Below are 26,434 nucleotides of genomic sequence, written 5' to 3' on the forward strand. Positions count from 1 at the left end.
ATTTATTGACTAAATAGGCTAGTCAGTAAATAGCTCTGAACTGGAGGTCCTCCTCTTTTATTGCGAGTAAATGATGTGAAACAGTCAGCACTTTGTTTTATAACACAAGCTATGACTAGTGAGTCTGAAGAGACATTTTATTGTTTGATTTAAGCTGTGTAATGCAATTACTTTCCCTGACGTTTGAAAGATGCAGTTGCTGAGCTGGAATGCCCCACAGAAAACAAAAGTAGTAGTTGTTACATCATAGCATTTGGCTACAAGAAGTTCTGTGGCATAGCCTACAATGACATCAGAAGAATCTGAATAGTAAATTGACAGGAGGCAATGCCATGATGTCGTCATAGAATGTCATTTAGTCTTAGCAATGATGCTCATTCACATTCAGAAAACGTTATTCATCCCTGTGCTTTGAAACGCCATAAACATAATAACAATAAGTATAACAATGCTAATCATGGCCTCAGTAGGTTACAGCTAACCGTTCACAGTGTTTTTCATATAGAGCAGTTTTCATCATGTTGAATCAGGTCAAGTGAGGTTGAAAAAATACTCTCCATAAGGGACGGCATAATAATATATTACGAGGTTTCTCAGTTATGTGGAATTTGATTGTTTATCAAATGCATCATAGAAGCAAATAAGGCAAAATGGACTGCGATACTTGAAATCACAAAATTCTGAGATATTCTTCCACCTTGTTAAAAATCATATTTGATATCAATCCATTGTTCAGTTTGCATGGAGTTTATTTCTCTACTTACCTTAAATAAGGAGTATATTATGTTAGCTTTAAAGATAGCTTTATGTGCATATACCGGACAGTCAGAGCTGGGCACTGGACCCTTTTTTGCCGGTCCAGCCGCGACCCTCCACCCTTGACTTGGGTATTGGTATTGTAACGTGTTAAATCTAATTATTAGTTCTGGCCTCACGTGACAGCTGGCAACTGAAGTTTTTTTCTTATTTCAAGCTTGACTTGCTCATTTGCATCCATGGCTATTTGGATGCTATTTCATTTTGTCTGTTTTGTCTGTTATTATTCATCACTCACATACTGTAGCTCGAGAAAAACACACTTCTCATTTAAGCATCAACAACAAAGACTCTCTAAGACCAAGTATTTATCTTCTCTGCAGCTTTTATGTTGTTTATCCAGACAAGATGATCTATTTGCAACCGTGCTCTTACCCCACCATCCCCACACCCCTCCTAAAACAAACAAAAAAAGAAAAAACAAAAATCTGCCAGGAAGATTTGGGTTGACAAGAGTGGAACCCTGAATATTTGACGAGAGCCCAGACACGAAATATTACTTAAGGCGTCAGCTCCTTGCCACCGTCACGACCACACACTCCCATTGGCTTCACAAAATTCTACTAGATGAAAAAAACATATTCCATTGCTTAAATGGGTTTAGCATGTGCTCCCCAGAGCTCAGAGAGGCAGGATTCTCTTCATCATGTCTACGTTAAGGGTTCATACAAAGCCCATGAACTCATTCAAACGTGTTTGTGCTACATGGAGTACATGTCTTTATTAACTGGACATGCACGTTACATCATCCAGAGACACTTTGTGCCCATTTGATTTATTTATTAGCTTCTGTCGACATGCTTGTATTCTTTACTTACTGTGGTTGACAACGTGTAGTCAGTGAGTTTCAAATTTTACAGCACACATGCACTCACCCCCCCTTTAATGTTATTTAGCATAACTGAAAAGATGTCACTATTTGTGGGGATCTGCGTGAAGTTTACTGTCACGCTTTTTAAAGTGTGATCATGATAGAAGCAATACAACCAATCTGAACAATCATTAAGCCAAATCTTAACCGAAAGCAGGGCGGAAAAGTTCAGTAAAAATCTGATACAATGCGTCATAACTCCCAATAAGCCCGACGAACTAAAAAGCCACATTTAGGGCAGAATTATCCCACAAGGCATTCTATCAATTAGCAAGATGAATGACCATGGGTTTTAATTGGAACGATGGCTGCACATGGTACTTTATTATTCAGTACAACGCAGCTGATTGAAGAGCCTGCATCAGAACCATGTGTTTGAAAGGAGATGACTTAAAGAGGAAGTCAACCCAAACATATTTTTTCAAGAATATGTTCTATGCAGGCTCACTAGTTAAAACAAGGCATTCTGATAAATATTGCTTTTGTGGAATAAGGGTTAATCCACCCGTTTGTAGCCCTGACCAATCACAACTCACCTGTTTCCTGAAGCTGAGCCATGATTGGTCGTTATCTGAGCCCTGAGCGTTTGTGATGTCATTTTCAGTGGACAGAAGTGACAAAATGGCCGCCCCCTGAGATGGTTAAAAACGGGTGTTTTTTTTCCTGCTTACCTCTTATTCCACAAACGCAATATTAATCAGAATGCCGTGTTTCAACTAGTGGGCCTGTATAGAACATATTCTGGAAAAAAATATGTTTGGGTTGACTTTCACTTTAAGGAGCAGTGATGATGTCACAACAAACTGGCTACATAGGCTCAGTTTAATTGAATTATTGATTGGATACCTGCATATGTTTCCTCTTAACGCCACGAATGATAACATTTGACTTGTATTATATTCTCACAGGTAATGTATTTGATTGTAGTTGGTGAACCAATGACAGAGAAGAGGAGGATGCCATTCTGTAAAGTGCAGAGCTCTACCAAGGGCAGACAGTTGTAATCTGGAGCAGGACCAAATTAGACACCTTTTCACCAATGAATCACTTCCTTTTATGCCCAAATCTCGTCAGAACAGTCATGCATTATGCACTTGAGATATTAAGGACAACTGAGACTTGAGGACAATGTTGAAAAATTGTGCAATGTTCATTTCCTGGATCTGCACCTTAGTCCAGTTTTTGAGCACAGTTTAATTGGTTTAAAATTGGCCCATAAAATACTCCCTTCAAAAAATTTCAGTTTGAGTACTTGTAGTATTTGGATGTGGTATGCTAACTTCTAGTTGATGTAATTATGGTGGAGTGGCAGGGGAAGACTGGCTGGGAGTTCTCCCAGAGCATGGGCAGCAGGAGCTTGGGGAAATTTAGAAAAAAAGGTGTTAGAAAGTCAAGTGCCATTTGTGGGTTTGTCTGGGTTAGAAAACCCTGAGCCGTTTTTAGTCTCATTGCACCCCTGCCCAAACAGCAGAGTGTAATCATCTTTTGAGGTTCAGTTCAATCGTGAATTGTGATCTCAATCATACAGATAGTTTGATATATCATATAAGAGGGGCACTTTTTAAAAAATGAAACTTGCGCTTCTTTGAATTTAATTCAAGATAAATTATGAGTTTGTGGTAAAAAACAAACAAACTAAAAAAAAAACACATAAATAAATACAGGGTTGCAAATATTGTTGACATGTCTGTTACCCTCTTTCTGCCCTTTGCAGTAAAGACTTGGAATAAACATATAATAAAAAAAAAACAATGCCCCTGAACATGTTCAATAATTATTGAAAGTGCTTCTGTTCTGTTTCTTTGAATTCCCTTTGCATAATAAAACATTTTCATTCAAAGTGTGACTGTGCTGACTCACTGGAGGATGTGGCATGTGTTGTATTACAAAAGATGAAAACAAAACAGGAAATAATTGATCAGTTTGTCTTTGTTGAGGAAAACGTCATATTTGATTTGTACATGTAATTCATCACAGCTTGTTCAGCCATAACATGATCCGCTGTATGCATCACCAAACTGCTGCTATCCGCTGGATTCCATTACTGCTGTATGATTCCCTGTGAATAGCTCTTTGTGGTTTGACCAACACCCAAGCCATTTTTTTCTTCCCAATGCATTTCAGTGGCCATCAATTATCTGTGGATTTTCGCTATTCGCGGGATGGAGCGGTCCATATCGTCTGCAAACAGCAGGGTTGGACTGTAGAGCGCGCCATAATTGCTATTCTGCTTTTGTTAATTGTTCACTCTGCACTCTACTGGATAGTATTCTACTTTTTAATCATTCAGCAGCTCAAAATTAATTTGTAAATCAAGAAAACGTGAGTCTTCTTTACAAACACAGTTCTGCATCCCTTGAGAACGTCACTGTATTTCAAGAGTGACTGCTGTGTAGACTGCATTATAAGTAGTCGAGCTATACTCCCCCCTCTTCGAGTTTTCCCTGGTGTATCTGCCAAACAAACACTTGTCAGCAATGTTGACATCCCTCGCTCCGTTTTTATTCGGCCAAAAAGCATTGGCAAAACGCTGAGACTACACTTCATTTTGTTACTGCATCTTCTTTTTTTTTTATTTTATGAGCTGCAGTTGGCTTTCTTTAAAATTACACCTCGCCATCTACATCCGCGCACACGCACGTGCACGCAGCTGTACAATCCCCAAAGGAGCAGCAAAATGAGCTAGCACTTCACACTGGAGGCACTTGATTGTTGCTCCAGCATTGTTACCTACAATAGGTCAAGCATTTCATTAATCGGAGTGAATCCAAAGGTGAGGCTGTGAGGTCAGTTGAAGTGATGGTATAAAAAGATTTCCTTTGCAGCTTTTTATGATCAGACATTGACTACAACATTAGGTACACCTGCACAATCTAATGAGATCCAATACAAGTTCTGTCTTAATAATGATAATGACGCTCAATATAATAAGTATACATGATGTAACAATATGGTCGTTATTGTGGCTGTAGTTTACACTGTACTGCATCATACTGAAGGGTGATTCTAATATTTTGCAAAAATGTCCTTCCAGTTCTTGCATTGGATGTCAGGTTTTCCTAATGAAACTCCCAGTTAATTTAAATGAGGCAAATATGACCTCTATCACATAAAAAGGGAAACCTTGATATTATTAAAGTGTCTGCGTTGAATGATGTCAGCCTGTCTGCGCTCTACTTATTTTCAAGAGATGGACAGAACGGCAGCCATGAATCATTTGTAAAGACGAGAACTCCAAGAAAACACAATGTGTCATTGTTGGTTGTAATAAAAAGTACATGTAACTGTTATATGAATCACCTGCCTTCTTATATAATTGCCCAGGGACACTTGAATTGTGCACAGACCCTTTAACACTGTTACATTCAGCTCCTTTATTTATTCATTTCACTTTCAACGTATTTGTAAAAATGGACATTATGTATTAATCAACATTCAGAAGAATGTAAATGAACCTGAGATATGACTCACGCAGTCCCTTTGCCAGATGTTGTTTGGCGAGCTTGAATCAATAGAGATAAAAACAAGAGAACATTGAACAGCACTCGATAGAGCTTCTTGGATCTCTGTTGCAAGTACAATGGCCCTTTAAGTCTTATCTCCTTCAGTTATTGCTGCCATTCTTGATAACAACCTCAGCAGGCTCCAAATTCTGCATTTTTAGTCATCGTTGTGGTGAACACAATAATTCACTCAACAATGTTGCATGATGGATGAGCTGTACTTCCTGTGTGGATGGGGCTGTCCTGATCCTCCACCTTATCCCTGAGGGTTCTCATGGGGAAAACGATTATGTATGCGACTTCCCGTAAGACAGCGGATGTACAATTTTGGTATTCGTTAACCTAACCCTAACCCTTTTGTATCACAGAGTAGCTTATTTACCGGTGTATATGAAAAAAATCAATACTGGACTAATGGCATTCGTGGTTTACTGCGTGCAAATATTTGACTCGTTTGACTTATATTATTCTTGACAAATATCAACATTATTAGCAGTAATGATATTAGATCAGTCAAACACAAGCACAGAAGAGTCCCTTCATCATTCACTGTGCCGTTTCATCGCTTGAATGCTCACTGAAACAAAGCACATTCATTGATCCCATGATATTAAATATTGATTCGCGCATCATGATGAATCCCAGATGCAGAAAATGAATTTCATCTAAAACTGAGTATTTCACCTTCTGGTACAAGGCAATCAAGCAACTCATCATCTTCATCAAACCAAGGATGATGACCAACTGCATGACACTCACACGCACAACAACTGGGAGTGTTGTGATAATTAGAGCCTGGCTGCAGGGTTAATATTTGATAGCAGACAAATCCGTCATTTGTGGCACACTATCTTCTGCAGAAGTCCTGCAAGTAACCAAACTGCCTTCAAATACATCACAAAACCATCACAATGAAATTCTTATAGTATCTGTTTCAGTGAAGACAAACCACCATTCATGCTCAAATTCACAATTTAGAGTCTTCAGTTCCCCTAAGAAAAATGTTTTTGGAATGTGGAAGGAAGCCAAAATAAAATGCAGGCAAGGAAAGGGAGGACATGCAAACTCTACTCCGGAATATTTAAACCCCCAGCCTCACAACTGTGAGACGGGTGTGCTGAGTCCTCGCCCAACGCTGGCATCATGCCTTCTGCTCTGTTCCTTAAAAAGCATACCTGACATTACATTAAACAAAGTATTTGCATATGTTATTTCTACTGTCCGTTTAGATCCCTGATATCAATCTCAGACAGGTTTGTTTCGCAGGTGAGTCAAATTAAAGGAAACTTACTTAGGGAGGTTGTTCCACTTTATCACAGATCCTGTAAGGTCTTATCTTATACATGTTTGAAAATTATTGCTGAAAAGATGTGAAAAGACTGAGAACTATGCAGTACTGAATTGTAGAGAAATAGCCTTAAAATGATTTTCCCCATTTCTGTGTTCCTGATTTTTTGGGTGTAGCTAAAACGAAATTTGGGTGACTTGCATGGTTATCTCCTCCTCCGTTATATGAATACGAGAAAAATGCTTGATAAAGTGACAGGAAGATGAGTGAGAAGTAAGTCGGTGTCTTCTGGCTCACAATTGGATTCTGCCTCTGGTGGCTCAAATGTGTCAGGAAGTTGCTAGATGAAGTAGCATCCATTTTTCAGGTTGTAGTAGTTGTATTTGATTGACAGTTGGCAGTTAAGCGGGGTGTGGCTTTTAGAGAGCGGTGACGATGGGTCCTTAAACGCAGATGTGCTCGGTGTAAAAATGGGCACATATTCATTTTCGTGTCAGGTCAAGTCTAGTTTACCATGTTTAGGAATTTGGCAGACAACACTGCACCTCACTGGGCGATCCGGCTTACCCAGAGCGTTTTCTATACATGGCCTCAGCGCAAATGCCAATTTGGTGACAGAAAGTAGACTAGTAGTAAAGTAGACTTTAGACCAGGTGAAACCAAGTCTAAGTTGTGGCGCAGGTGGTGTAAAGCAGTTTTGGTGGATTTGATCCAGATGCAGGGAGAAAGATTTTGTGCTCCGCTCATATGTGTGGTGGATGTCATCATATTTCATTCAGAAGTATGATAGCGTGCATCGAAACCGCCATGTGTGTTTGTGTGTGTGTGTGTGTGTGTGATGTCGCACAGATGCATGATCGAGAATGGCAGACAGTCTCCATTTGCCCACTTCGCAGTGGGCAATTTTACTAACTTTTCATCAGCCAGGCGAGATCTTCCTGCAGTTCTTTATGAACGTACTTTGTGGAAAATAAAACAAAATATGTCCTATTATATGTATGTATCAGTATTTTGAAAAAAAAAAAAAAAAAAAATTAAAAGATTTTGGGGGTGAAAAAAATAGTTGCACATTACCCAGCAACACACAACTGTGTCAACTGCGTTCAACTTTAGAGATTGTAATCATAACAAAAAATGTCATGCAGAAATTCAGTGACAATACATGTGCTAACATACTGTAATTGGTTTGTTTTAATATTTGATTTACGTATATTTCCCGATAATGATGATTTGCAAAGCATAGTTTGTAAAGGCAAAAAAAACTAAATAAAATCACCTTGATTTTCCCACTGCAGGTTTTCATGGCCTCAGAGGACAAGAGAGAAGGAAAACATCATTATGTGGGGGAGAAATGTACCTGTAATAAAGCCAAATGGCACTGAGAGGTGCACTTGTCAAACATGATAAATGGCACCGATGCACCCTAAATGTGTTTGTTGCCCTTGCCACATTGACTCCGCCCCCTGTAAAGGGTGGCCTGGAGCTCCCAACACTAAACCTTCCCTTTGGAATTTAATACTGACACAGGGTCTGATTCAAATGTTTCTCTTCGTCCCCTTTATAATTTCTCATAAAATTCCTCTCAGAGCTGTAAGCGGACAAAATGTGTTTATTTGACGTGTAATTAGTTTAGCTCTTGTTTCTTGTGTTGATGTTAATGCTTGGCGTCAGGTGTCACCAGCTACACAGACTGTACATGTGCCTGCTTGTGTGCCCTCACAAAGTCTAGTCAGAGAGGAGTCAATTATTCAAATTATCACGCACATAAATTGCATACCCGTCATAAAATTAACATAAAACTCCACTTAATTCCTGACTTGTCTAGTTAGGCTTTACAGGACAATGGAACAGAAGAAATGTTGCTTTAAATGGTTTACTCATGTGCTCATATAAAGCTGTTACTTGGTCCCTTCCAAACAAACAAACAACTGGCAGACATGATTGAATAAACTGAGGTACAAGGTTCAATATCGGTATTCAGTAAACATGATTGAATACTTAAATATTAGGAGATTATCCCACAGGTGGGACCTTTATTACAAGAGTCAGCTCCATCAGTCAAAGTGTGTTTGTACAATGCGTGCATATGTGTTTTGTGATACCACCACAAAAGGACACGAGTGATGCCAGTGTGAAAATAGAACTGGAAATTCAGCTTGTGTGAAATCATATATTAAAGTGTCTTTCTTCTCTGTACAATATGATCAAGACAATCAAATGAATACCAATTCATCAATTGCTTTTATGCAGAAGATTATGACATAAAAAGCATGTAACTAGCATGTAGTTTTACGTTATTTTAGTTTTATTATACAATGGCTAGCTTCATTTTAAACTAATCAAACACTTATGAATGTTAAAATGTTACTTTTAAGGGTGGACGTTTTGTGATGGGGACATTTTGCTAATTTAAAATTGCAACCAGTGTCACAGAACGGATTGTGTTTGGATTTAAGGCTTCCACTGTGTGATGACGAAGATAGTTTTAGTCTGCTGTTGGTAAGAATAAAGTGTGCGTGAATCTCTCCTAGAATTTGCATTTGTTTCAGAACCTTATAATAAAATTGCACATTCAAATCCACGCGTAATTATACCTTCTTTAACATGGTCAGCCAGAGAAGCTCCTATTAATCGATATTGCTTTGCAGCAGTCTACCATGGGATTTCTAAACAAATACTGAATAAATGAAATGGAAACCAGTGTGCTCTGGTGTACTGCTGTGAAATAGAATCCACAATGCGTGTCTCAAGTTCGGGGAGAGGGCATGAAAATTGGAAAATGGATGATTATAGAGAGAGCGAATTACGCTGGTGTGTCGAATGAAAAGGACGTCTGCTATATCCAGCTGAGATGGAGAGCTAAGAGAGGGAGGGCAAATGGCATAAAATGAATGCAAAAGACAGGGACAACGATGCAGAAGTGGGAGAACGACACGAGAGGATAAACATTTTGCTAAAAATACCTCTCCACCCCATGAGTGTTCTTCTATTGGCAGAGAGCATACCCGCTGAAAGATATCCGAGAGACTCCCATTGTTATTTCATTATTCCTGGTGTTATGAGCTCCCCAGGAGGGAGCAACTATACTGTAGAGGGAGATGTTGGCTACTGGAAAAGAACTCAAGTGAACAATCAACCCGCTGAGAGCAAATCACGTAAAACAACATGCAAAATGATATCATTGACGATCTTGAAATAAAAAAATAAAAAAAAACAACAGAAAAATAAGATTGTTTCAAAACAAACTTTGCCTTGTAGAATTACTGTAGAGCAAGACTGTGACAAGCCTCGAGGCTCAAAGAATTTAGTTGAACTATTTTCTGAAACACTGACAATATGAATGCGTTGACAACTTGACAGTGATGCATACAGTAAGTAGAAAGTCATCCCTGATGCACTTGAATGTGCTCACAAACAATCAAAAAGCTTTTTGGTGTTGGTAGTAACAGTAAGTTTATAGCCACTGCAGTAGCACATAGAGGGTAATTGAAACATACCCCCGGGAGACTGTCAGTTGCCATAATAGCCCCAGGATGTCATACACTATATGTGGTTGGAATGTTGGAGTAAGGTGAACCAAAATAGAGCAAATGGTCCAAGTGCAAGCAAGTACTTATGAAAATATATTTTATCTCAAAAATCAAAGCTGCACATGGTGGGAAAAGCATGAATCGTATTAATACATCAAAAGCAAAGCAGAAACAAGAACGGACATCTTTGGAGCCATCCAATAATTGGACCTTTGCTGACTTTGGTCTAATAAGGGGAATTTTGCAAAAAAAAAAAAGAAATTGGCCCAATTATCTTTATGTGTACCAGTCTTAACTGGAGAATAACTGGTGGTAGTTCTGCACTACATTCATCATCTCCTGCCACTGCTGCCCTGATTAATTCCCAAATGACGTTATACTGTAAAAGTTGACACTTGAATTAACGTGGGATCAAATGGGGGTTAAATGATTGAAATGTGACTTGCACTAATTGTGTGTGTCAGTGGCCTGCAAAGGTTTCTTCATGGTTTCTACATCCATACGCCTCTGAGATGAGTTATGAAATCTCCTTTAGTTCCACTTCAGTCATTTTAGACATAATGTGTGACGCTTCCGCAAAATGAACCCTGTACCATGGAATCACATGACTGTGATTTAGCATCATACTAAAAATAACTTTTAATACAAATACATTTTGTGTTTTACTGTAAATACAGTATGTGTGTGTGAGCCAGCTGGGATTTGAAACAACAAACAAAACAAACTCGTGTTTCTAACTTGGCGTTAAGGATAATAAGATGTTTTGCTAGTACAATATGTGGGTGGTTTTGAGCATGTTCTCTAAAAACGTGAACGAGTGGGCAAGGGATAGAAAAATTGTGAGGGGAGGCCACAAGGGAAGGTAATATACAACCAACATCTTTTTGTGAGTTAACGAAACTGATAAGTATAAAAACTAATAATAAATAATCAGTGCTGTCGAGAGATTAAAAAAATAAATGGATTCATTATGATCTGTAATTAATTGATCTAATTAATCTATTTTGACTACCCCAATAAATAATATACATAAACAATGTTTGAGGGCATTAGTTTTTGTCTTTAAAATTGACTGTTTGGCAGATGGAGCTCTACAAAATTCATGCTTATCAAACATGAGTTCACGATTAGGATTTGTTACAGTCTCTACTTTTGTCTATTGGTGTTGACATTTTTAAAAGCTCTATATCTAAATTATTTATTTAGATTAGATAGATATTAGATTAGATAGATATTTATATATTTTTGGTGACTGTTTCTGTATAATAATTTAACTTCTATTTGCAGTCCTTTTCCAGTGCTTTAAAGTCATAAATAAGATTGAAGCCTGATGGAGGTGTCGCTGCTGGTCTTATTGGATCTCAGGGCAGCGTTTGATACAGTTGAGTATACTATTCTGTTGAACAGGTTGTAAGCTTGGGTAGGACAGTCCCAAAATGGTGCAGGTCCTATTTGGTGGAAAGGAGTTATTTTGTGACGATTGGAATTTCAATTCTGATTGGATGTCCATGACATGTGGGGTCCCTCAAGGGCCAGTCCTTTGACCCCTTTTTTTCAGTCAGTTTGATTCTCTTGGGTTACATGCTTGAGAATGCCAATGTTGGCTGTCATGGTTATGCAGATGACACGCAGCCATATTTACGAATTTCCCTAAATGACAGAAGTTCACTTGACATGTTGTGTCACTGTATAAAGCAAATTAACAACTGAATGAAGCAGCAAAACATCCTTCAACCAAACCAAAACAATACTGAGGTAATCGTTTCCGGCAATAAAGAAAAGAGGATTGCTTCTAGAAAACACCTGGGGCCTTATTTTTGTTCTTGGCACAAGTCTGGAGCAAAGCGCAGTCTAACTGCGCGGATGGGTGGAGTTTTCCTTCTTTTGGTATTTTGCTAGACTTTACGCTGGTAGAATTGGGTATAACGGGGCGTTTGCGCCTTTATGCGCCATTGTTGAATGGAACGTATTGTTTTCCCAGCCAAGCCTTATTGCAGCCCTCATTTGCATCAAAATCAGGGTGGTACGGTGCTCATGTACGGAAACAGAAATTACTTGCTGGAGTTAGTGCATGACATTGTCACGTAAACTGCAATATCTCCCATTTAGAACGATATAATTGTATCGTGTTACTTTGGTTTATCTTTATCGCCTTCCATGTTTATTCAAATGGTGATGGTGCTTCCAGTGTTGAGCTCAGATTCAGTTTGATTAGCCCCTTTGTGTACTTTAGTTAGTGTTGATCTATGCTGTGTGCGTGTAAATACAGTGTGTCATTGAACGCGGGCGTAAGAGTTTGCTGCCAGAGGTTGTAGTACAAAGGTTCTAGGCTTCTCATACATACACACTTAAAGCAATAAATTGAATGTGTCAGGTGATGCATCAGTTTCAAGTCATGTATCTGAGCCTCTGTCACGGTAACGTTCAACATTAGGATAGCCTTTCCTCTGTAATGTTGAGAGAATGTCGCCTCCACTTTATGATTAGCACGACCTCGGAGCTGAGTGTTAATTTAGTCAGACGAGTCAAGTGGCACTTTTATCTAATTGGTGAGGTGTTTTACTCATAAAAATCCAATCGTATGAAAGTATTAGTACTCACCATCTACTTTATTACATGCACCTACACAAGCAGAGCAAATGCAAAAGATGAATCAAACAGATAATGCTACTTAAAATTAATGCAGTTTTGTAATTGCAAAACACAACCACAATAATAATAAAACTGTAAAATGAATACCTCTATGACTGTCAATTAAAAATAATATTCTAATCTTTGTAGAGGCAGAATTTTTGATACATGACTTTTATTGGAACTAATCATTGTGGGTGATTGTGTTGGTTGACAGGAAAATGGTAGATGACATTTACGAAATGTATCTATCAACGTCTTATTATTAATTTATATTCATATGGAGCTAGCAGAAAATAAAATACAATAACCTTTTTATAATTGAAAACCAAACATTCAAGAAGAAATAAGAAAGCAGACAACAGTAAGTTATAATCATCATTTATAGTTCATGGTCATTTCCTCATACTCATTCCAAGTACAGGTCTCTGGGAAGCAGAACTGACGGACAGAATGACAGAACAAACACAGAACTGTTGAAATGGACTTGTGAAATCTTTAGATCTTTGCATCAGCATCAAGCACACATTGGACTATTTCATAATGCCACTTGGAAACACAAAACAAATTCATTGTTCTTCATTGTTGTCATCATCCCTCCATTAGAATCTTCTTTTGTTTAGCACACTTGAGTCAGTCGGGTCATTTTGGTGGAGGAAGGCAGTGATTCTCCAGCCGCGCACGTCGTTGTGCTTATTCCTCTCCTGCTTTCAACTCTTTTGTGCAGTTTTGAGTGGGACACTCTGGGCCTGGTCAGCATTTGTATAAAAACTATAAAGGAACATGTAAAAATAGGAAGGGGGGCTGGAAACAAACGAAGCAGATTTCTTCATAAAATGTTCTATGTCTAGCAACATTTAACATTTACATCTTCTTTATTTTATTGTATTTTTTTTTTTATCCTTTTGTTTTTTTTTTTTTTATTCCAAAAATGGTTTTGGAGCAGTTATAGTTGGCATCATCTATACAACAGGCTATAAAACACCACATTATCACAGTTCAGAAAGCACATTTAGATGTGTTTGTACTGTATATAAACATATGCAGTGGAATTGGATCATTCGGCGTGCATGGCTCCCACATGGTCACGTCTGAGACTTCTGAGGAAACTTTTTGCCTTAGACTTCACATGATGCAGAAACAAAGGCCTCCAGATTTCTTACTGGCACAATGGACATTTTGTTCTTCTGGAAACAAAAGTCTTGGAAATGACACTGCAGTTCAGTCAATTCAGCTCTTAGTCCGTTATGCTCAACAGAGACACTTTGGCGAGTCTGTGGACATCTGTCATGACTCTTTTTTTTCCGCCCCTCTCTGTGGATTTGCTGTCAGTTTCCTGCCTCTTTCTTCTTCAAATCAAAAATGTTTGCAACGCTCATACATGGCGCAATGTTCTCTAGAAACAAAACACCACAAACACAGGCAATTTAAAATCAAACCATGAAGTTCATAATCCATCTTTGCAAAGTGCATCTGTGCTCTTGTGGTGGCCACCAACAAATGAGTGGGATCATCCCACTATTGGAAACAAGTCACAGACGGATTATGTTATTTGGTTGTTTTCAGTTAACTTCCACTTGAATGCCACAGATATTTGTCCATCCACATTCTTTTCCCAGACAGTCTTGAGAATGGTTCTTCCCTCATTAAATCTTATTATTACTTTGCAGAGCCTTGTCTTCTTGGGAAAAAAATGACTAAGTAAGGTTCAATTTTGTTATCATACTGTACACAATAATGTCTTGATTTGTATTTTCCAACAATGTTCCAATTGGTCTGACTAAGACCACCACTTTGACAATCACACGTAGTACTCCTTATCCTTGTTCTTCTTGTTCTTGTTGCAAGTCTTTGCGGTGTTGACGGCTTTCTCTTTGACAATAGAACCGTTTGACTGAGCCGAGTTGCTGATGTAGTTACGGCTCTCGTCCACGTGGTAGGAACCCTCGTCTCGATTGCGGTACTTGTACATGGCGTAGAGCAGGATGAGAATGCACAGAGCCGCAGCTGCTACGATGCCCACCACCATGCCTGTAGTGCTGCTGGACTCGCGGAAGACTTCGGAGGAGTCTGGGAAACCCTTTGGTCCGGCACCCGTGGGATTGGCTGCAAGAGAGACAAAGACATAATGACTGCATTAACCTTTCATTCAGTGTGCAATCTGGACCTGTTTAGATGAACACAAAGCTTGCAGCAATTGAAGAAAGCCACTCACAGAGATCTTAATAATTATTCTGCTGGGTGTTGCGTTTCTGGAATAAGAGTAAGAATTAATAAGAAAAATCCAGCCGTTTTTATCTGTGTCGACTGAAATTGATGTCACAGTGCTCAGGGGCTCAGCTTGCGAACGTCACACCTCACCTGTTTTCTGAGTTTGGTCACGTGACGCTTCCGATATGTTAAATGACAGTCAGGCTATTCTGAATAAAATTTATTTTTTGTTCATGTTTTGGGATGTCTGGAATGGTTTTATTAGATGTACATAATTTATAATGGAAATTATTGCCTCAGTTTTCATATATGATTGGGTATTAGTCTGACTTTTTGGATTACATAAATCCTGAAAACTAAGGTTCACCTGTATAAGTTAATGTGCAAAAAAACTAATGACCCAAAAAGAAGAAAGAACACATGGTTTTAATGACTAATTTGTTAATGTAAATGATCATGTTTCTATGACCCTCTGTTTCAGTTTATTCACCTTATTTATAATTTATCCCATAACTAATCATATCTATATATTTGATCTTATTTACAGTCAGTACAATTACTGTGTCTTATTTCTTTGTTAAATTCACTAGTACCACTCAACATTTACTTATTATGCAGCTATCATCGAACCTACACAGAAAGTGGCGGAAATAAAAGTCAGGTTCATCTGATCCGAATGAACCGTTGCAAACTCAAGTGACCAGTACCACTTGATGGAAATGCTGCTTAAGCTACTTTAGATAACAGCAGTAAAATGTAAGTTTTTGGTCTGAAAACTCATCGTTGATTTTTTTTTTTTTTTTCAGAATATTGACTGCTCATCCTCAATAATGATCCACTGCCATTTGCAACTAACTAACTAACTAACTAACTAACTAACTAACTAACTAACTAACTAACTAACTAACTAACTAACTAACTAACTAACTAACTAACTAACTAACTAACTAACTAACTAACTAACTAACTAAACTGTTTAAATCAGACACAAATATGTCATAAAACCTTCATAAAAACCTTTTTCCAACTATGCTTTAAATTCTTCAACGGCCATAAACTCTTACATTACTCATTAGTAAATGACGAGGTAATGTAATACGTCTCTGAGTGTCATTTCATTTAGACCTTGCCACCACATGGAGGAGTTGAAGGTACGCTTAAGACCTTTAAAAATGGATGATCTGAAGATACTTGCAGATGCTGCCTTAAATGCATGTGCATGTCAATTTCCCTTTCCAATCTAATTCATGCAATACATTATCCTGATGATATCCTCCAAATATAACTGTTCACAAATGGCAGACTGAAGGTGATATTCCTGAGAAGGAGGATATTTAGATATTTCCTAAATTTAGTAGTAAAGTTGACAAGAGTAACGTGTTAATGATCGAGAAAAAAAAAAGCCAGTTTAAGCTCACAGCTCATTTAGTGTTTTACAGCACAGTCATGAATGAGCAAACACACGTTTATAACATATTCGGTAAATGCTACCAAAATGACTCACTGAAAACAAATCTGTCAGTGAAAAACAATTCCTCAATAGACTCAGCAGATTTTTCCAAAGACTGTCCTCCTCTGTGTTTTGAAACGCTGCAGCTAAATGAGGCATATTTTGAAAACACGTCAGCCTCCTGATATCATTCAGTCCTCCTGGCACATCTCACTGTGTGTTTTGTTGCAGTCATCAGTTCTGCTTAAGCTGCCTTTGTTGCATTGGAGAAATCCAAACACACCAAATTTGGAAATGAAAGCACTGTGGTTCTGCCAGACTGAGGTATAAAAAACATAAATGAGGGATTAACAGTTCAGAGAGTAGTTTTGTTGATGTACACAAACCAATAATAACAACTTGGACTGGACATCTGCATTATTCAGTTAATGTCACTTACAAAGTTGTGAAGTATTAGTGTCACCCCATTGTAGTAAAAAATCTGAAAATACTGTGTAGAAGTCTAGAAAACACTTAAATGTAGGATTACAAAAAATAAGATACAAGATGAAGAATGAAGGTTCCAATTAACCTTTTTATTCCTCTTCCTGTTTCAATATATAGTAAATATGTAGTATGTCATATAGTGTATATTTCGCTATGGTACACAAATAACGCATTTGTGTTATTTGAATACTCCCCCTCAAGTGCTACGTAACATTTTTGAATATAAAAAATAAACAAATTTTAACAAATTATTTTGGCTTCTGAAAATGGTAGTAACTAAGTGCAAAAATGGGTACGGTAGTTTGTGAGTAGCATCTGTTTCCATTTTTATACCCAGGGACCATCTTAATGTCATTACCACATTTGATGGTAGGCTTGATGGTAGATTGTGTGTGTATGTTTGTGTTTGGAAAAATCAGTAAAAAAAAATACACGTGACACCACAATGTAGAGCAGTTATCATTAAATTCCCCAATTCCTCAATTAATAATGCACAAATAAAAAGTAAAATAAAATGAAACAAATTAAAAAATATATACAGACAGGAAGTTGTTCATTGTCAAGGTGTACAGTTTGGGATTGTTTGACTCTGCGGTGTAAAGAGTGACATTCAACTTGATATCTTCACAGCTAACTTGAAAACAAATAGATTACAAATCCAAATACATATGGATATCAATATGTCATTATGTCTACCAGATAACTGTAGGTCATCCTTCTTACCCTACTTAGTCAGTCAGTGTTTATAAATAATAACACATAACAGACTAAATCAAATTCCCTTGGGGTGGCTTTGGGTTAAAAAAACAAAACAACAACACTGCTTTGACTGGTGCAACATTATCAAATACACACACAGGATAGACAGACATGTCTATTTTAGGGAGCGCTCGTCTCTACCAAAATAAAAATGTGAAATGAAGACCGGAGAGGGCACAAGTTCCCTGGGCTGTCTGATAGGACAATGTAATCTTCCAGTGCCATAAGACATTCATTGGCAAGAGGAGACTTTCCTTTGGTGTGCTAAGTGTGACTGAGTTTTGAAACAGATTAGCGCTGCTCTTTACACGGGCACTTATTCTGTGGGACAGGTGTGAAGAATGCTCTCGCTTTGTGGGCAAAAACTGCTGTTTGACACACCTCTTAGTCAGCTAAGCCATAGTATGAGCATTAGCTGCAGGTTAGCTTTATATCGTTTTATCTGCTGTCAAGCCTTTGCTCGGGGTCCAAAAGTTCAGTGTGTTGATACAAGTTTTTAGCCAGGTGACAATTCAGAAATGTAAGTACGTGAGACCTTTACAGGACTGCACAGTGAGGCCAGAGTTCAGAAGGGTGGTGTGTTATGTTGTGTCTTCCTGTCTAGATCTAAGTACTGGTTTGCTTTCTAACCGGCTGCGTTTGCACACACCTTGGATAGCATAAAATCAATTGACTGGCTACTTTGTCCAGTTGTGCATTTTTTTCATGTGGACTTTTCTTAGTTTGTCTTTGTTCATATTACTATCTTCTATTCTATTCAATGTTCTCCAGAACAATCAGAATACAGATTCAATATACTTTGTGAATGCAAATTATAAATGAAACATACCAAGTATGACTGAAATTATGTTTTTTTTAAGAGCAGCAGCAGCTCAACTGTGAGCATTTTATAGACAAAGGGTCACGATTGGAGGCTTTTTGCAAGTTGTTGGACATATGCCATTTTGCTTCCCAACTACTGTTGAGGCGCCCTTGAGCAATGCACCCAACACACACACCCCACCCGCAAGCCAGCTCTGTGCCGCACTCATTGTTTGGCTTCCCCATCACTGTGCCATCTATCCTTGCACGCCTGCATGTGTGTCATCTGGTTCTTTGTGTGGCATGCAACAACTGCCGTACATACAGTAGCTTGTAAATATTATTTTCCTTAAGAGATAATAATAGAAAGTATAAAACAATTTTAAACATTTACCAAACTCTTAAAATCCCAATCTTAAAATCACTTTATATGTCTTTTCCTATAAAGGTCTACAGAACAAAAATTCCTTTATTTCCCACTCAGTGCAAATCAAGTAAACAAGGCACGTGTGAAAATGCTCTTAAACAAACAATATGGAGGACAGAAAATCAGTCTCTCATTGTTATATCTCATTTAATATCTTAAACAAGAATGTTGTTGAGCTCAGTAATTAAATGATTAATACGGCATTTAGTGCAGCAAGGGGAGCTTTGTTCTGTGCCAAAAGATTAGCATTCATCACAGCTCATTAGTACATTTGCTCTCAGTGTTGTCTATCGAACTACCTGAAGGCACTGAGGATTTCATTCCAAGAGTATGAGATCAATGACGGGTATGATGGTTACAGATGATTTTGGAAGCTGCGTGTTTGGCAGTAAACCTTGGGCTTGTTTTCCCTCATGCTGGGCTCAGTAATGTGGCAAGCACGAGGCCTTCCAGACATTCTCAGACCTCAGTCAAAAAGCATCTGTTCATCGGCACTCTAATATTGACTCAATTTATGAATAATGGGCCAACACCCTCTACTCCAACTCACCCAGGGGTAAAATCAAACATGAAGCAGATGACCCTAAAACTCAGTGCTCCTTTGCCGCATAGCAGGGGTGCACTTGCGCAGCACTCAAAGTAAACTCAAGGGGGTTAAATTTTGTGGAAAAAGCTGCCATAATAACTGAATCCTTTCTTTTGTGTAGTTGCGGACATAACTGTAAATTACAGTATAATATTACAGGATCACCTAAACCTACTGTGACTTTATCTTTAAGAACATTTCAGGCATTCTGTTTTCTGTTACAGGCACGCTGAGAGAAAGAAAGATGGGATGCACAGGGAAAATTCTTAAATGGTGATCACCAACATCAGAGCTGCACAACGTCAGCTGAGAAAATGGTAAAAACCTGATCATCATGGGTAAGATGCACTGGAATGTAATAGCACTTAAAGAATTAAAGATTCCAAGTTCAATCCTTACATATACTACAATGCTCACCCAGACATTCAAATTTTATCAGTAAAATCCGTTTTGGTTGTTCCCTTATTTTAGCCGGACTTGTTTGATGAGTTAAAGCCAAGAAGACTGAGATTCTTTCCTATCAACTCGAAATTCAACAAGAAATGGTCCTCAACAAAGAGTATTTTTCCTCATTTGTATCCAGCAATGCTCTCATTTATTTGGTAATTGGTAAGAGTGTGCTGGGTGACAAAGTTGGATGAGGCAAAACATGGAGGTTGCTTCAGGTCTATGCTTGGGGTAATGAAGCAACCAAGACTACTTAGGATTTATTGAACAGTCAGCGTGGGCTTTCCCACCCACACCCCCTCCGCCCCCACCATAAAGTTAAGAGTGACAATAGGCTGAACGAGTGCAGGGAACACATGGACAATTGCATGCACTATCAAGTTCTGAGTTAATGCATCTGACAGTGTAATTCTGAGTTATTAAGAGTTGACAAAAAGAGCTGGAGAGGGACTATGTTGTGTCGATGTGGCCTTCATCAGCCTGCCACTCAAGCAACTCAATTTAACAAAATTAAATTTAAAATCATAACATGACATGAAATGAATCTCTGATCGACTGGTGAAAGGAGACTTCAAATCGCTCTTTCATCTATAACCGCTTCAAACAACATATGTAGGAATGGAGAAAAATATTTTGTTGGTTTATGTTTCTATTATTGATTATGTTTTGTTGAAGTTGCAGCTCTTGTGAAAGTGTGATGTAAGTAAAATAAAGTTGAGTTGAGTTGGGTTAAAAGAATCTTTTCAAATATGATGGTACGGCAGTCAGTAAAGTCGGGCTTTAAGCCAGAAGGTCAAGGGTTCAAGTCCAGCTGAGGACATTAATGTAAAAAAGACAACTAGAGATGCAAGTCCAATTGCTGGCTAGTGTCGAGGTGCCCTTGAGCGAGGCACTGTCCTCAACCCACAGCTCAAGTGGTACAAGACTGTTTGTGCACCCCATTCACTCCTTCCATGCCCGGATGCGTTCGATCTGGTTCTTTGTGCGGTGTGCAACTGTGTATCACAAAACATATACCAGTGAGTAAATTGAATTTCCCTCGATGGATTATTATGAGTATAATAAATGACACTTTTAGGGAGAATACTGCCTCTTTTATTGCTGCCGAGCCTGTATTACTCCCTTTAGTTGGTGGATCAGTCAGGACACTTTTTTTTTTGTTGTGTTTATCTTTTAAAGCACAAACATGAGAGCATGTACACTGCAATAGTGTACCTGATCAAAAAAATACTTCTTATTCAAATTGCTAATGGCAATGTAGAATTTACAAATCAAACCTTTGACTCTGACTTTGGTTTACTTCAGATCAAAGTTAAATATTGGATCTTCATAGGTTTGCTCATAACAAATGAATAATGCTATAAGAGGGGTGTTAGAAAGTTCCGGGACTGATGTTACTAAAGATGCAATTCAAATTGAAACTACACACTTCCTCTATTGAAGTAATCCCCATGGAGTCTAACACACTTCCCAAGCCTTCTCTTCTAAGAATTCATGCAATCCTTGAAGAACTCTTTCAGGATTTGCTGAAGCTCCCCCATCACGGCCATCTTGATGTCGTCCATGTCTTGAAAACCCGAGCTTGCGATGAAGAAAAAACATGATCAGACAAAGCCAGTTTGGACGAGTAGGGAGATTGCTCCAGCACGGGGATGTCTTTGTGGCCAGGAACTGTCGGATACTCGGGGCACTGTGAGTCGGCAGGTTCTGTTGCCATAGTGTTGCCTTCGCTTCAAACTCATTGAACAAAGCAATGAGCCAAGCTAGTTAATCATCTGGCTCACACTCAAGGGGGAAATATGTATTTGTAGTTTGTGTTCAAAATATATCTATCATGACATCAGCCCTGGAACCTTTCTGACACGCCCCTTACTGTATAAGGGTACCTCCCCTCTGTCATCCCATTGAAAATTATTTAGAGTAAATAACCACTACATGGCACCTGCAAGCACTAAAACAAAACTGATAATGGTGCTTGAACATAAGCTGTGCGTTGTAGAATGTCTTAGCTCCGGGAGAAGTGGCAGTAGGACACCTTCAGACAGGCCTGGTTGGCCGTCTCTTCAACACATTGGTGTTAGTTAGTCAGATTAGCCTTATGGCATCCGACTTCACATATTCCGTCATAATCACGAGCTGTCTAAAGCATCACATAGGGGAGATGGAGCTCTCAGTGCTGACGGGTCACTGTATCAGCTGCAGTTGAGCCAAGACACTTATTAAATCCCTCTTTAATTGTCAGTGTCCTCGAGAAGTGTACTTGTGACATGCTGGCAGTACATGATAGTGTGTGAGTGAGAAGTGGTTGAGCTCACGCTAATGGCGGATGATGAACAGAGAGCTGAGTGAGCATGAAATGAGGTCCTTGTGAAAATTAGTGAAAGGTGTTTCGCCTGGTTAAAGGTATGGTGTAATTTAAGCCTCTGCCCAGAGGAGCTTCCACAAGAGGATGATTTATTCGGCATTAATTGCATAAGACTGGTGAGTGGATATTTGATTACTTTTACTCTTAGGTTAGAAGGTTGCAGTTTTTTATTTGTATTTTTTGGTGCGAAAGACTTTACTTCTAAAGCCAAACAGTTGCTCTACATTATATGATGACAAAAGCTGAATATTGTTCTGCCTCAAGTTCTTGTCAGGTGGACTATGTGGATGTGTTACTGATGTTTTTGACACAACACATTCCGTGGACTGTCATGGTGTAAAGTAACTATTGTTATTATAAAAAAAGGAAACGCAAAAGCTGTCAAGTACCATTTAGAAAAAAGTAGTCATGCCGACTTGCAGACTGCCTATCAAGGTATCGTTTGACCAAACAGGTGCTACGTAAAACTCAGTGAAAGTGAATGTTGAATAGCAGAAATTCGTTACCGTCATCTCATCTCGTCATTTCAAGACAAACGTAAGCCCATAGCTATATCCGTCATGTCACATAAGCGCTCAAAAATATCTCATTAACTTGCTATTATTATATCTTTGATTGTGCTTGAAATTGACGGTTAAATATGAAAATTGCTTGAACAGTCCAAGAAAGATGATGTAATGAAACTCATCAGCGTGGCTTTGTGTCAATAGCAAACGCTCCCATTGTCAATTTGAAGTGTGGGATTTGTGTTTGTTTGTGTTTGTCTCCCTGTCAACAACAACTTTAACACAACATGGAGACTGTGCAAAAAGAGGGAATTAAAGTATGGATCTATTTGTTATATGTATTTGCAGTATTTTTTATTATATTAAAAAAAGAGGCAAAATTCCCATCACTAAATTGGTGGGATTGGCATTGCCGATCAGGGGTTTACTTCAAAAAGCAGTTTAATCAAACTCAGTTCATCTAATCCTGAAGTCTGAGTTGATCTACTCTGAGATAGGAAAGTCTGAGTTTCAGAACAGCCGATTTGACAGTTAACTCAACTCGGAAGTCGGAATACCTTCAATTGGAGTTAAGCGCATGCACCACAACTATGAAAAGACAGAATGAGCCACAATTTGCCGAGTCACCGTGGCAACGAGGGAAGGGCGTGGGAGAAAATTGCTGCTTTGGGTCAGGGGAGAAGCGCACTTAACAGCTGATGAAATATAAAAACATTGTTCAAACAGTTAAGACCTCGGCATAGTCTCATGGGGTACACTGAAAAAAATCACGGTTGAATCTAATCAATTATATTTCATCAGGTGGTTGCATAAAATAAAATAATCTGGAGTCAGTTACATTTATTTAATAGATGTATAGTCTACTGAAAAAATGTATCTTGATTCAGATGATTATATTTCGTGCAACCACGTTAGAGAAATAAAATTGAGTAAATATTCAACAGAAACTTATTTCAGTGTATGTAGATGATGGACTGTCACGAGAAACGGTAGCGCTCAAAAAGCTAATTTCCTGGAAATGCTAAAACATCACTGACAGTGGTGTGAAACTGAATTGCTTTATAATGACAGCTCGGACTAATATTTGATTACCTCAAACCGTTACTCAAGACAGTAAAAAAAGAAAAGAAAAAGTAATAGCTGATACAGTACAGTCCGACACCACTGCAAACTAAAATCATCATCATCATCATCATTGTCTTGTACAAATGGCTATCATGTTGTGGCAGGTCAGTGTATGTGATAATTAGTCAGTATCATCTCCATAAAAAATTATCTTCAAATACTCAAATGTAAATTTCCCTTATTCATACTAAGCTATTATCAACTTTGGCTGTGCGTCTTCTCTCAGATAAGCAAAATCTTCTATGCCCTACTTAGATTTATAAACGGACACATTGTGTAAGCATCAACGTCAGCACATTATAAAGATGAGTGGGTGAAAAAAAGGAAAATAATTGAAAATATAAATATGGGGGATCAGCAAAGAGGCAGCCTGACAGTGAGTGTGAAATCCTGTTTTCTTTCAGAACACACAGGATGAGCCTGGGATGGCATAATCCTCAATGAAAAAGTACTGGGAAAAATACCAAAATTGCATTTGACTGAAATAAAGCTCAATTTACTCTTAAAACAATGTTGTGCCATAAGTCCTCCTGGCTTGATGAATTACCAGTCAGTTAATAGCATTTATTTGTCACTTGATTGATCAGTTAAAACTAAACTGTTCCCTTGACATAAATTAGTCTATTAAAGCTATTATCAAACGCATACTGTCAGTAGTTGGTTATGTAGCAGCAGAGTGCTTGTAGACGAAGAAAGATGAGTGTGCAGAAGGAGAACAAAACGGACGTGATTAACCTCTGCCTGCCAATGGGCAATGCTTCAGCTGAGAATAAGGACAGAAAGGGATAGTTTATGAAATATAGAAGGCTGCATAAACCTCAGCATTTATATTTAGGAGATAAAACCTGGAAGAATGCTTATGTTGTCCTTTCAATGTGAAGCAGAGTGGGTGTTCTTTGCTCTCGAACAACTACAACCATACCATTTTTGCCTGCATTACCAGCTGGCCTCACACCTGACAAAGAAGCACAGGACATGCTTGCAAGGTGACTGAATCCCATGGGAAAAAACTTCAGTCGTCTTTTATAGTGGTAAAGAGAGAGAGAGAGAGAGAGAGAGAGAGAGAGAGAGAGAGAGAGAGAGAGAGAAGAGAGAGAGAGAGAGAGAGAGAGAGAGAGAGAGAGAGAGAGAGAGAGAGAGAGAGAGAGAGAGAGAGAGAGAGAGAGAGAGAGAGAGAGAGAGAGAGAGAGAGAGAGAGAGAGAGAGAGAATGTGAGGAGTACTCTTGACACTGCTCTCTCCCATCATGCCTATGCACACTTCCCAAATAAGCTAAATAAGCCTCCTATTATAGTACACATGTTAGTATTCCTCTGTGGGTTTCGAAGCCAGGAGAAGGATTCAATTTGCTGCCATATGATCTAATCAAAGAGGGCTTAACAGGTGATAAGCCTTTGCTTATGGTGTAGAGTTTTCAGGAGGTTAGCGAAATAAGTAAGGCCATGATAATGTTTAACCAACTGATGTGACCCACTTACTACTAGAGAGTCAGCAGTTGACAGCAAAACGATCTAGTGCTGACCTCTGGCCACAGAAAGTTCTCGTTATTGTTTTGCTCTTGGCCCCATTATTAGTTCCTGCCACGTGAATAATGAGGCCTTGGAGTGATACTAAAAGCGTGAGGTCTTTCTTTATGGAGCACGTAGATTTACAGAAACATGATCATGTCATTTTGCATTTCCATCTTGCAACCCCGATAAAGGACTAAGAGATACCACTTCTGTTTGGTTTTCCATAAGAAAACAATACTAGTCAGCAATGCTGTTAGCGTGGGTTCCGCCTTTGCAGTAGTTTTATTAGAATACTACAAACTATATTTGTAATAAAAGCGAAGAACATCACTGAAAGCTTTTTCCTTGATGGAAATTATGTTTTGCTCTTACTGACTGACTAACGCAATAGACACTGGATTTTTGATAAGATCATGACAGATCTGATTAGCAAATAGATCGGACGGACAATAACATTAGAAAAATGCTACGTCTGGATATTCAGCATGAGAACAAAATGGGATCCTACTATTATTGTCACTAGACCCCATTATTGGGGGAAGACAGAAAAAAAGTTGAAAATGCAAGGTGCCGGGCAAAGATTAATTTAGTGGTGGTTTGATGACCTCACACTGATCAATAGAGCCTCAAAATGGAGTGGGTGGTCTGGACTTAATGGTTTCCACTTTCTCATCACTTCAGAAAACCTTTAAAATCCCTCTATTCATAGGTTTAGCTTTAATGCCTCTCCTTTGCTTGAGAAGGTAAGAGATTAAAAGTTTGGCAGCACTGCAAGCTGATATAAAACATTGTGTGGTAAATAAATCTTTCCTTGAAGTTTGTGTTTACCGGGAGTCTAACAAAGGCTGTTAAGGCCATGCTGTTGTTATGTTTATTTAGAGGAGCATCTCTCTATGAAGCTCATATGAGTTCTATCACCCGCCACCCTCGCCCCCTAAGAAAAATAAAATTATGCATGAAAAACAAACAGATTATTTAATTACCAACACAATACAATGTCACATCCTTACAATGTGCACACCTAAAGTGAGCTTGTGATAACAAATATGGAGGTGAATAGTCACAAGAAAGAGATTAACGCAATTATTGTTCAGGAAAACTTGTTGTGTGTTATTGTGTCAT

General features: G+C 38.5%; 1 protein-coding gene and 1 long non-coding RNA gene across 13 annotated transcripts in view; one reads left to right on the top strand and one right to left on the bottom strand.

Moving 5' to 3' along the window:
• The window catches only part of LOC147139769 (uncharacterized), a 77,854-nt gene extending 58,218 nt beyond the window's left edge, over positions 1-19,636 (top strand). The window contains exon 3 of the long non-coding RNA XR_015088760.1: positions 19,584-19,636. This is a non-coding gene — a long non-coding RNA (uncharacterized LOC147139769). The remainder of the gene's footprint in view (positions 1-19,583) is intronic.
• LOC147139770 (neurexin-1a-like) overlaps positions 13,005-26,434 on the bottom strand; it is a 217,865-nt gene continuing 204,435 nt past the window's right edge. For all 12 annotated transcript variants that reach the window (XM_086045831.1, XM_086045829.1, XM_086045824.1 and 9 more), the window contains one exon: positions 13,005-14,745. In XM_086045831.1, coding sequence (XP_085901957.1) covers positions 14,441-14,745 — 305 coding nt within the window. In that variant the 3' untranslated portion in view covers positions 13,005-14,440. The remainder of the gene's footprint in view (positions 14,746-26,434) is intronic.

The sequence above is a fragment of the Filicampus tigris genome, chromosome 11 (assembly GCF_054856515.1).
Source record: "Filicampus tigris isolate MCC_2025a chromosome 11, RoL_Ftig_1.0, whole genome shotgun sequence".
In the NCBI taxonomy this organism is placed as follows: domain Eukaryota; kingdom Metazoa; phylum Chordata; class Actinopteri; order Syngnathiformes; family Syngnathidae; genus Filicampus; species Filicampus tigris.